This window comes from Trichosurus vulpecula, chromosome 7, assembly GCF_011100635.1.
Source record: "Trichosurus vulpecula isolate mTriVul1 chromosome 7, mTriVul1.pri, whole genome shotgun sequence".
NCBI classification, from domain to species: domain Eukaryota; kingdom Metazoa; phylum Chordata; class Mammalia; order Diprotodontia; family Phalangeridae; genus Trichosurus; species Trichosurus vulpecula.
Window position 1 is genome coordinate 87614346 of NC_050579.1, and position 12261 is coordinate 87626606.

At 37.4% G+C, this 12261-nt stretch overlaps 1 protein-coding gene across 1 annotated transcript in view; it reads left to right on the forward strand.

The window, feature by feature from the left end:
- Window positions 1–4297, forward strand: part of SFT2D1 (SFT2 domain containing 1) — a 47572-nt gene extending 43275 nt beyond the window's left edge. The window contains exons 7-8 of the mRNA XM_036767594.1: window positions 2170–2199; window positions 3722–4297. Of these exons, the coding sequence (XP_036623489.1) occupies window positions 2170–2199; window positions 3722–3761 (70 nt within the window). The 3' untranslated portion in view covers window positions 3762–4297. The remainder of the gene's footprint in view (window positions 1–2169; window positions 2200–3721) is intronic.
- The last annotated feature ends 7964 nt before the right edge of the window (window positions 4298–12261 follow it).

Genomic DNA, 12261 nt, shown 5'->3' on the forward strand with positions numbered 1-12261 from the left:
GCTTGATTATGTATAACCCCATTTGAAAGGCACCTAATTTGTCAGAATTAGCAAATGCTAAGTTTTCCATTTAATTATGGAAGCTAAAAGTGAACTTTCTGAATTTGGTACTTTAAAAAATTTCATTTATTTGTGTCTCTGGGAATTTTGAGTGTCTTTTCCTTGAGAGACCTCTGCTTAATTTGAAAGTAGCATAATTAAGCTCAAGTCAACAAAACATTTAGTGCCAACATTTTCAAGGTACTGTGGGCCTTTCTCAGGAAACCACTGATGGTCAGTCAAAGGCAGTTGAGCAAGCTAGCCTCATCGCAAGATAAAAGCTAGGAAGACTGCCATAAACAACTAAGCCTTCCTCAGTAGCTCCCTGCAGGCATAAAGGGCAGTTGGCCATACAGGGGCTGTGGGCACAACAGCTACCAAAAAGAAGGCCTGAAACTGTTTCTTCTTACAAGTACAAAGAACAAGAGAATTTTGTAGTATCCCACGTAATGTACAGAGTGTTTGTCTTTGTCACAGACAAGCAACTAAGCTCAGAATGTTGCCTGAATTCTATCCTAGAAGAGAAGGTAATAGAGTTTGAGAAATGCCTCTTCACTCTCCTAGTGAGCAGGAAGCATGAAGAGATGCCTTTTTTTTAATGGAAAAACAGCCTTTGTTTCTTCCTTCCTTCCTTTCATTCTCTCTCTTCCTCTCTCTTTCTTTTCTTTTCTTTCTTTCTAGAGTTTATTGCTGTATAGGAAGATATTGTTTAAGAATGGGATTTGAATTTCTGAATTATAGCTCAAAATAAGAGAATGATGGGCTTTTTGCCAGGGGTGGAGTCCACCTAACAAAGATAATGTTTCTCAGGAAAAAGCATTTAAGCTGTCAAGGAAAGAGAAATTATTACAGCATAAAGAGAACAATAGTAGAGAAGCTGTATTGAGGAGCAAAAAAGGATCAGAGGAGGAATAGGATGACTGCTGAAGGTGGAAGGGATACTGATAACAGATGACGGGAGTAAAGCTGAGCTACTAAACTCTTTGCTAAGGAAAGTGACTTTGAGACTAGAAAAGATACAGCAAAGAGGCTAATAATAGAGTTTGGGAATAAGACCATAAAAGAGCAGGTAGCTGCCTGCAGTGCAGGGCATCAAACTCAAATGAACTGCATCTCAGGAGAGTTGCAGACATCATATTGCTAAACTACTATCTTTCAAATTCAGGTTTCAGTTTCAAAGTAATCTGTAAAAGATCATGGTGAATGTGAGTAGTGCTGTACTATTGAAGGGCAAATATCCCCATTTTCAAAAAGGGAAGAGATTGGATGCTACAAACTACAGGTTGATGAGTTGGACCTTACTTCCTGACAAAATTTGAGTATCTAATAATAGCTTTTATATATTCTAGGACCTATGGTAAGTATTTTACAAGGATCACATTTGATCCTCACAACATTAACCCCTGTTACAGTTGAAACTGAGGCAAACAGAAGTTAGTGATTTGCCAAGAATTGCACAGCCAGTGAGTATCAGAGGTTGGATTTGAATTCAGGTCCCCCTGACTCCAGGCTCATCATGACAAAGTAACTTTATTTCCTTCTTTGAGAAAGTAACTGGACTGAAATCAGGAAATACTTTAGTATTTGTAGGTCATTTAGGTATAGTTTACCTAGGTTTTAACATGTGCTTAACAAAATCTCATGCTTATTCTAGTGGGAAAATTGGAAAGATATAAGCTAGAAGAGATAACATAATTAGGTAGATTCAGAACTCTTTGAGTGGCCAGACTCACAATAGTAATTTAAAGCGCCCATATCACCTTGGAAGAAGGTCTTCAGTGGACTGCACCAGCATCTGTGCTTGAACTTGTGATTTTTTAATAAGATTATTACTGTGAAGAAGTTAAATTGGATCTCTTGAGAATTGAAATTGTTATCTCATATCTTTATATTTTTCCTTGGTCAGTATTTCTGTTTAATGGGTAACGAGTTCCTTAAACACCGAGAATATCTTAGCAGTACATTTAGTTCTTGCAGAGCTCTTTTATTTTTTAAGAGTATATATAACACAAGAGGGTAATTTTACTTATTATAACCAGCTGCTTTTCTTGTTTTGGAATAATTAAAATTATTTGGTATGCTTAAAAATCTATATACTTGGAAATCTCACATTTTATCCTTCTCTTACAGGTATAGTTTATCATATATCCCATATGCAAGGTAAGTTTTTTTTAATCTCTTTCCCTTGTTACCATAGTTAGTTCTATACTGCCAATGTGGAATGCTAAATTTGACAAGATCTTTTAAAAATAGCTTTTGGAAGTGACTCTCAGATTGTTCTCTTTAACATAAGAAATAAATTCACTGAAAAAAAAGAAGTGACAAGTATCTTATGTTATACGTCTCAACGTTACAGAATTGGATGGAGAGAGTGAATTATATGTATTTCGCCTACATATCTTTATAGTTATAAAGTTTTGAGTAATTTTGTTTTATTTGTGACTTATTTATGGTTTCATTATTAGATCTAAAAGTTAGAGAAGGCCTACCCAGTAGAAGAGGGTAGGAGAAACACTTTGTAATGAGAGTGTAAGCTTCTGGAACATATATCTTACTTAAAAATTAAAGTTAGTGGGGATGTAGAGAATGGAGCCTGTTGGCATTTTACTCTAAAGCCAATATTGCTGGAATAACTTTATTCCATATGGCAAAGAGATTTATGCAATTTAACTTTAGAGAAAAAATGGGATCCATTCCTCTTTTCCAACCTTTGAAATGTAACATATGTAAGGAACCAAGAAAAAAAATCATGCTTTTTAATAATGCAGAAAATTAGTTCAGCCTTTTATTCCATCATAAATGGGATATAAAATTTAAAGGAGAAAAAATTACAAGTCGTCCAAGGATGCAAAAGGAATTGTTCTCCCAGTATATTGGGATCCACCAGTGTATCTTGAAGCCTCGGTAGATCTCTATTTCCATTTCCATTCCACTCGGGCCCCACCTCCCCCATCCCCCAACTCCCGGCTATTTACAAGGTTCTTGATGGAGAGAGAGGACTGTTAGTAGTCTCCTATGGACTTTGCTGTTAGGATATTTCTTGCCCCACCTTTTTGTCTGTTCACCCCTAGTGATCTTTACAGTTTCCTGGAAATGATGGGTACCTTTACAAACCCTTTTACCTATATAGAACAGCATTCAAGATTCCTCTATGATAAAGCATCATTAGTGACTTGATTCTAACACTATGCCAGATATTTTTAACTTGTTTGAATTTTAATACGAAATGATAATTCAACGTAGAAATAATTATCTGCCAAAAATGTATTCAGTGTGACAAGTTAATATAAGGTTCATTCATTTTTTTAAAATTTGTAGCTTTTCTCTAAATTTTGCATTTGAAAAGTAATTGGAGCTCTCACTCGCTATCCCTTGTTGGTATCACTTTTTTCGATAGCTAATTTATTTTGCTCAAATAGGATCGCTTATATACACCTAAAATCTTATTGGAATAAATGCCATTTCAAAAAGATTCCCAAGATCTAATAATGACACATATTTCAGACACTGTCAGACCAACAAATTGTATCATGTCAAAATGTTACATTTAAGATTGCTTTAATGACATTTGACCTTTAATATCTATACAGGCCTTCTTGGTAAGAAAAGTTTTCAGCAGGCATGTTTGTGGGAAGGTTATTACATTCTGACCATTTTCTCCTTCCTCCTTCCTTCTCCCTAGGGATGCAGTGAAGAAATGCTGTTCCTCTCTGATAAGTTAAAACTAAGAAACTTTTTGAAGAGGAAATTTTTGTATCGATGTCCAGTTTTCTTGGTGAAGCATACTTCTTAATTTTCACTCCAGAAACATGTTGCAATAATTTAACGTTTTTTGTATACTGAGTAAAAGCCTTTTGTGTTTAATTAAACTGTTAAATATTTTTGTCTTAAATTCACTATGCGCTATTATTGTGCCATTATAATGTGCCATTATTTTCCAAAGAGCAAGAAATTTTAATCATAGAGCTTAGATTATTTTATAAATCACTTATTATAGCTTTTTTTAGGCTGCTTTGAGATTTGTACTTGTTTGGAGAGAACTTATTGTAAACCTACAGCAAGATATATACAATTTTCTGGCCCTTTATAATTTTTCTAAGACATCATTGTTTTTATTTGAAATGTGAAGTAGTTTTTCTTTAGATTGAATTGCATATTATGTATAGCAAACAAATTAATATATAAATCTTATAATTTTGAAATAAAACAAAAATTTGGAAAAAAAAAGATTTTCTGTATCCAACTTATTAAAGGGGAGATGAGAGGTAGTAGACGCTACTAACAGCAAGCCAGTTCCCCACCTGCACTCCTCCATTTATGCCCCTCCCCCCAAAAAAGTGTTTGGTTATGTGAGCAGTTTTGCCTTCCCTGTAATCTCATTTTTTCTACTGAATTGAGAAAAGAAATTGAAAAGAGGTTATTTAGAAAGTACAATATCAGAGAAAGCTAGTAGGTGAAGTGTTTCTGTTCACATTTTCCTATGACTTTCTGGAGACTGCCTCCCAGTTCCTTAACACTCCTGGCTCTTTTCTTTCTCTGAGATAGACATTGCTTTCTTTGGATCTGAATAAGATGCCATTCATTACTATTAAAAAGCATTATTATATTTCGTGAATCACCAGATTTTGGAGTGTCAAAGGGTACCAAAGGGTATCTAGTCTGCATCCCTGAGAAGTGGTCAGTCGGTAGGAAAACATTATCCTTGCAAGGTAGGCCATTCAATTTTGGGATTACTCTAATTGTTAGGGAAGTTGTTCTTTCCCCCAAGGCTAAATTTGCAACTCTCACCCAGTGCTCCTTTCTTCTGTTCTCTAGCACCAAGCACAAGTCTCTTTCATAGAACAAACCCCTAATCAGCACTTGAAGAAAACTAACATGTCTCTTCCGTGCCTCAAGTCTTTGCCAAACTAAGTGCCCTCAGTTCTTTCAAATGGCATAAACTTGAGGCCCTTCACTAAACGGATTTTCTTCCTCCAGACCTCTTCCTATAATGGGGTACTTAGAACAGAATGCAATACTGCAGAGATTTTTTTGACCAAGACAGAGTGAAGCAGGACCATCACTTCCTTACTCTTAGAAGTTATGCTTCTCTTAATGTAGCATTAGCTTTCCAGACTGCCACAGCATTCTTTCAATTCATACTGAATATGCATTCCACTAAAATCCCCAAATCTTTTCTTAGGTGAACTCTATCTGTTCCTCCTCTATCATGCACTTATAAAATTTAAATTTTTTTAAACCAAAGTAAGATTTTGCACCTATCCTTATTAAGTTTCATTTTATTAGTTTTGGCCCAACATAGTAGCCTGTTAAGATCTTTTTGAATCCTGACTTTGTCATCCAGCTCTCCCACCTAGCATTGTGTTGTCTGCAAATTTGGTGAGCTTGTCATCTATTCTTTTACCCAAGTCATTGATTAAAATGTTGGCAAAAGGCACATTGCAAAGTCCTGGGGCACTCTATTATAGAGCTGCTTCGAAGCTGATTTCAGTGATGGTGATGATGATCAACCATGTTAAGTATCAGCACTGTGGTGGATAGAATTCTGGGCTGGGAAGGAGAAAAAAAAAATTTAAGTTTGAAACTAGTCTCAAATGCCTACTGTTTGAGTAGGCAAGTCATGATCTCTCAGCCTTGGTCTTCTCATCTATAAAATAGGGGAATTGGACTCAGACCTCTAAGGGCCCTACTTGCTCTATATCTATGAACCTCTGATCCTAAAACACCAGAGGATGCTAAAAATCGGTTTTAAGACTGTATAGAAACATTGGTATTCTAAATGTGAGATTTTTCCACCAACAAATGAGTTGATAGGAGGAACTGAATCTATCAGCATTGACATTCCTATTATAAATGAAACCAGAAAACAAAAGCTGCAGTTAAGTGAAAGAATAACTCATAAATTTTACCCAGAGATTCAAATAGAAGTTGGTGGAGTTAATTTTGTCATGTACACAAACGCAACAAGAACAATTTCATGGAATTCTTGGTTATCTCATCTTGTATTCCTAATGAAAATAAGCCAAAAGACCATTCTGAATATAAATGCAGCTTCTGTGCCAACATCTGTTTTGGAGGAAGAGTAGGCAGAGAAATTTATTGAGCTCACTAAGACCCTCTAAATTGAATCAACATATATTTAATGGTTGATGACATCAATGCAAAGGCAAGTCTAGAGAAGAGACAAAAAATGTGTTGAAAAATGCATGCCTCCAGATCAAGAAATAAAGGAAGCCAAAGACAACTACATGGAAAGAATCCTTAAGTCTACATATGAACGATTTCTTCAAGAAGAAAATTAGAAGGTTCTAGGTGTGACAAGCACTGAATATCACAAAAGATGAGAAAATGACATAATAATCAAGAAATTACTAGTTAGCAATGTGGGAAGCTTTTACAGTAATGTGTATGGTTACATTATCAACCTGTGAAAGCAAAGATCAAAGACATCAAATCAGATGAAAGAATTAAAATGAAAAGATGAAGTATAATAAAAACATCTCCAATCTGTTTTATTTAAATTTGTCATCGAAGACCTCAATTGAAAAATGGATAAAAGAATAGCTTCCCTTGGGCTGTCACCAGAAGCTTAGCTGGCATAAGGCAATCACCACAACGGGGAGACCAAAAGACCTGGAAATTATTTGAGCTAATGGTTCCCTTGCTAAGTGGAGAGATGGTAAAAGACAACACCTGTTTAGAATTGAAGCTTATTTATAAAATCTTATGAAGGAATACAGGGAAATAATATAGTCTATACTGTCTTCTAAACATTGAGGAATGGTGATGGGGAAAATGAGTTTATAGAATGCTTGGCATGACTCTCAATTCAACCAAACCATCCTGAGAGCTTTTAAGGAAGAAACTGGAAGACTATAAACAAATGAAAAATGGGAAAAGAGCTGGAAGATTTGTATAACAAATTTTTCTCTTTGTCAGTGAACAGCACATTTGCATACTTACATCACAGTTCCTGACATCCGTTCTATGGCTCAGGCAAAGCAAGGAAGGGGAACCAGGGAAATAGGAATAAGAAGTGAGTCTATTGATCTCTTCCTGATAACCCCTCCCTCCAAGAAAGAGCGAAAGAATTATTGGAATGAAGACTGGCCTGGAGATGGGTAGCATTCTTTGTTCTCTTGGAATTATGGGTAGTCATTTCATTGATGGTAGTTCTTATGTCTTTCAAGGTTGTTTTTACAATGTTATCGTATAAATTGCCCTAGTTCTGCTCATCTCACTTCCATTTCATGATACTTGCCAGTATTTTCTGAAACTGCTGTTCATCTTTTCTTACAACACAGTAGTATTCCAGTATGTTCATATATCATGATTTTGTTTAGCCATTCCCCCAATTGATGGCTACCTCCTTAGTTTTGAGTTCTTTGTCACCACAAAAGAACTGTTATAAATATTTTTGTACATATGAGTCCTCCTCTTTCTTTGATCTCTTTAGGGTATGGACCTTTCTCTGAGTCAAAAGGCATGCAGAGTTTAATAAATTTTTCCCAGTTGCCTTCATTCCTTCAAGTCCCAGCTAAAATCCCACCTTTTACAAGAAGCTTTATCCTGTATATAGCTGCTTTGTATGTATCCGTTTGCATATTGTCTCCCCCATTAGATTATAAGCTCCTTGAAGACAGGGACTGTCTTTTGTATCCCCACCGCTTAGCACAGTGCCTGACGCGTAGTAGGCACTTAATAAATGTTTGTTGATTGATGTTGGTTAATGCTAGTGCCTTCCTTTTGTGATTATCTCCAATTTATTATCCTATATGTATCTTGTTTGTATGTGGTTATTTGCTTGGTGTCTCCCCCATTAAACTGTGAGCTCCTTAAGACCAGGGTCTGGTGTTTGGTTTGTTTTGCCTGCTTTGTAACTCCAGTGCTTAGCATAGTGCCTTTCACATCGTAGTCACTTAATAAGTACTCGTTAATTTATTTGACTTGGGCATAGCTCTAAATTGCTTTCCAGAATGCTGAGCCAATTTGTATCAGTATCAGTGTGAAAACTTTTTCGAGGAGAAAGCCAGGAAGAGACAAAAATTACCCATCAGCAGGATGCTTTCTTCAAGGCAACTCTGCAGCTGCTTTCCTTTGATAAGCCTTTGATAGGGAGATTCTATTCCCTAGTGAATGTATGCAGCAGTAAGAAGCTGGAGGCTGCTTGTCAGATAGGATCTCCCAGAGGATGGATTGTTGTCTGATCCACATTACCACTGGGCCTGGACCCGAGCTACTTCAAGAAGGTTTGAATCTGAACATTGGAACTCTGTGCATTTATATCCCTGTATTTTGGTCATGCTTGCAGAGAAAAGGGAGGCTTGAATCTGAGCACCCAAATTGTGTTCCTGGTACTCCTGGTTATTGCTGTGTTGTGGTGGTTTGCTTTGGTTTTAATTACCTGCAGACCCAAAAAAGAAGGAGGTTAGGCTACCTCGTGTCAGAAGAAGCCATGGGCACTTAGTTGTCACTGTGTTTAATGTATGCGGTATTATTCCTTTTCCTATTGTGATAAAGATCTCTAATACACACACGTATATATATATATATATATATATATATATACATATATATATAAAATTCTTATTAAACTCCATTGAGGCATAGTAGGAATAGGAAAAAGAAGTTTTTTCATTAGTAGGTGGGGGCTGAGCCAGAATCCAATCGCATATGTTCACAAATACCTTCTTGACTCTTAGATGAGCAGTTCTCAACATGTGATCTGGCTTCCTGAGACCCTTTCAGGGGGTCAACAAAGTTAAAATGGTTTTCATGATAATGTTAAGACATTTTCATTTCTAATACAGCAAATTAACTCCTATAAACAAAAGCTCTTAGGGGTTCTCAGTTTTTAAGAGTGCAAAGGGGTCCTGAGATAAAAAATTTTGAGAACTTCTGCCTTGTAGACTAATGAGACCAGCAATGTTGGCAATGGACCATAATGGCAGAGAGCAAGGGGGAGAAGGTAGCCAGACCTGTGAACAATTGGCATGTGCTTCAGAGTGACCTCTGCTGGTAGCTGAAGCTCAGTAACCTCTGGGGTGAGTGCTAATAGCATTTGGCCTCTGTGGTTAGCCTCACCCCCTAGTGGACAAATATGATCTCGTCTTTCCTGCTAGATAGGAATTCTCTCTGTCTCTCTGTCTCTGTCTGTCTCTCTCTCTCTCTCTCTCTCTTTCGTGTGTGTGTGTGTGTGTGTGTGTGTGTGTACGTGCTATTGCTCTTTTTGGCAATTCTAGGAAAGCTTATAGAACCCTTCTTAGAGAAATATTTTTTAAATGCATACAGCAAAATACATTGTAGGCAGCTCAGTGGAACAGTTGGTTAGAATGCTGGACTTGGAGTCAGAAGGACCTGAATTCAAATGTGGCCTCAGACACTTACTAGCTGTGTGACTCTGGGCAAGTCACTTAACCTCTGACTCAGTTTCCTCATCTGTAAAATGGAAATAATCGTACCTCCCTCCCCAGGTTGTTGGGAAGATCAAATGAAATAATGTTTGTAAACCTTAAAGCGCTACATAAATACTAGCTATTTAAAATATATATATTATTGCATAGGATTACAAAGAAAACCAATTATGTTGAAAAACTTAAAATATTTTTAGAAGTTCACTGATCTCAGGGCCAGAACCACAGTAGCTCTTGGAAGACAAAGAGCTATTTTGTTTTTCATACTTATTTCCCCAGCCTACAGCACAGGGGTTTTGTATCTAATAAAAGTTTAATAAGTACTCATGCTTGTTAAAAGAATTTCAGACCTGTACAAGTATAAATTGTAATGCAATTTACATATAATTATATGTTTATGTATCATATAATCATATATTGTACATAAGCAATACTATATAATTAACATATTAATATGCTTCTCTAGAAGGATCCTCTGAGAACAATTTTCAGAAGAAATTGGGAAAACCTAGCAGCCTGTGACAGATTCCACCACCCCATTCAGGCTGCTCATTTTACACAGTGGTGATAAAAAATTGAAAGAAGTAAGGCAAATGTTAACACCACTTTCAGTAGCCTCTGGGACCGTTCTGTTCCCTAAACCAGAAGGTTAGACAAGTACTGCAAAACATTAAATGTAGTTAGTCACCATGGTTTCTCCGGTGCTCTGGGTTGGCGACCACCTAGAGGTACTTGGTATCTCTCATACTCATTTTGACTCTGGATTCATGGAAGTGTTACTGGTGAGTAGAGCTCATGACTGAGGATAGAATGAAAAAAGTCACTCCTTTGGACTACGGGCTGCTCTGTTCTTTTTCTGCTGATCAGTCAAGAACCTGTGAGATGGAATAGAAGAATCTGCCTTTGCATACACTCATGATTTAGCTGGGCTTTACTCCGAGTTCTGATACTAACTTGCTCTATGAGCTTGGGCAAGTTGCTTCATTTCTATAAATCTTTAGTTTCCTTATCCTTAGAATAAGAGGGTCAGAGTTGATACTTTCAAAGGTTCCTTCTAGCTTTCTGATTATCTATATTCACAGGCTAGAGGTGGAGTCCCACCTGGAACTGTCCTCAAAGCAGAGAGGTATCGTATATAGTGTGATCATTCCCAGTGTTTTTTTATTCCTCCAGCCCCTTTCAACAACAAAAACAAAATGGGTTGTGAACCCCCAGGGTAATCTAATCTGCTACTCATAATACTTTCTACAATTTTATTTACTTTTTATTTACTGCACCATTAACGAATTTTTAGGTCAAATCCTTTGGACCATCATAACGAACCCTTAAGGAATTTGAGAACCACTAAATGGGAACCGCCAGTGTTGTGGACACAGAGCTAGCCTCAAAGCCACAGAGCCCTGAGCTCTGGGCTTCTCTTTGGCACATACTGGCTGTGGGGCCTTGGGCAAGTCACTTAACCTTTGGTTGCTTTAGGTGACTCTCCAAGACTATAATTTTCAGAGACCGTACTGACTTGTCTTCAGGGGTGGGCTGGTAAATGTTTAAGAACTACCTCTCCCAAATCAGGAAGTGCTTTAAAGTTTAATCTATATCATTAACATTTTCCCCATCACTTTATTAAGTCTAGACCAGGGGTGAGGAACCTGTGAAGTTTGGATTTACTCAGAAGGTCACACTTGAGGAACTAGAGGGCCACATGTGGCCTCGAGGCCCTCAGGTTCCCTACCCCTGGTCTAGACTGTCAATAAAACAATAAACAAGCACTGATTTGTAGCTTTGTAGAGGTGGAAATAGGCTGAAAATTTAACAATCAAAGCTGGTACGAGCTGGATCTTAGAGGGGATTTCCTCATCCCGAAGTTCCCTGTGCCAATAAAATCACAGGTTCTTTATCCCTATTTCTCAAAGCAGTTCAAGAAACCAAGTCGACCACAAAAGCACTTCAGAGACTGAGAATGAGGGGGTGGGGGAAGCCATGTTTGGAGACAAAGTGAGGGACATTCAGTGATGAAAGTTTTCCCAAACAAGAAGAATAAACAGACATCTTAAAAACTAGATCAGTATGACTGTAGGTATGTTTCATAATTTGGAAATTTGACTTCTCTTCTTAACTCCCTATTAATTAACACGTGTTTATGAAACATTTTGTATAAGGCATCGTGCTGAGCTCCAGAGATACAAAGGAAAACAACAGTCCCATTACTTTCTAATGGCAGAGATGACATTCAAAAATAGGCATTTTACGTGATACATGGAGCAAATGGCAGGTGACCTTGGAGAAGGCATTAGCAGTTGGTGGGGGTACGCGTGGTGTCGTAAACAGGAAAGGCCTCCTAGAGGTGGTAGCATTTGGGTTGCTTCTTGAAAGAAACCAGGGATTCTGAGACAGATATTTGTGAGAGAGAACATTCAAAGCATGAAGGACAGCGAGTAGAAAGGGAGTTGGGAGATGGAGTATTGAGTGTGAAGAGTAGCAAGTAAATCAGTATAACTGGATTGTAGAGTGCGGAAGAGGGTTTTATATAAGAAGTCTGAAAATAGAGGTAAGAACCAGGTTGCGAAGAGCTTTCAATGCTAGAGTTTATATTTGATTTTAGGGCTAGTTGGGAGCCACTGGAATTTATTGAGTAGGGAATGACATGGTCAGACCTGCACTTTAGGAAAATGACTTGGGTGATTGTGTAGAGAATGGGTTGGAGTAAGGGGAGACTTGTGGCTAGAAGTTACTTCAGTAGTCCAGGTGAAAGGTGATGTTTCTGAGCCATGATGGGAGCTCTATGAATAGAGATGTAAGAGATACTATGAAT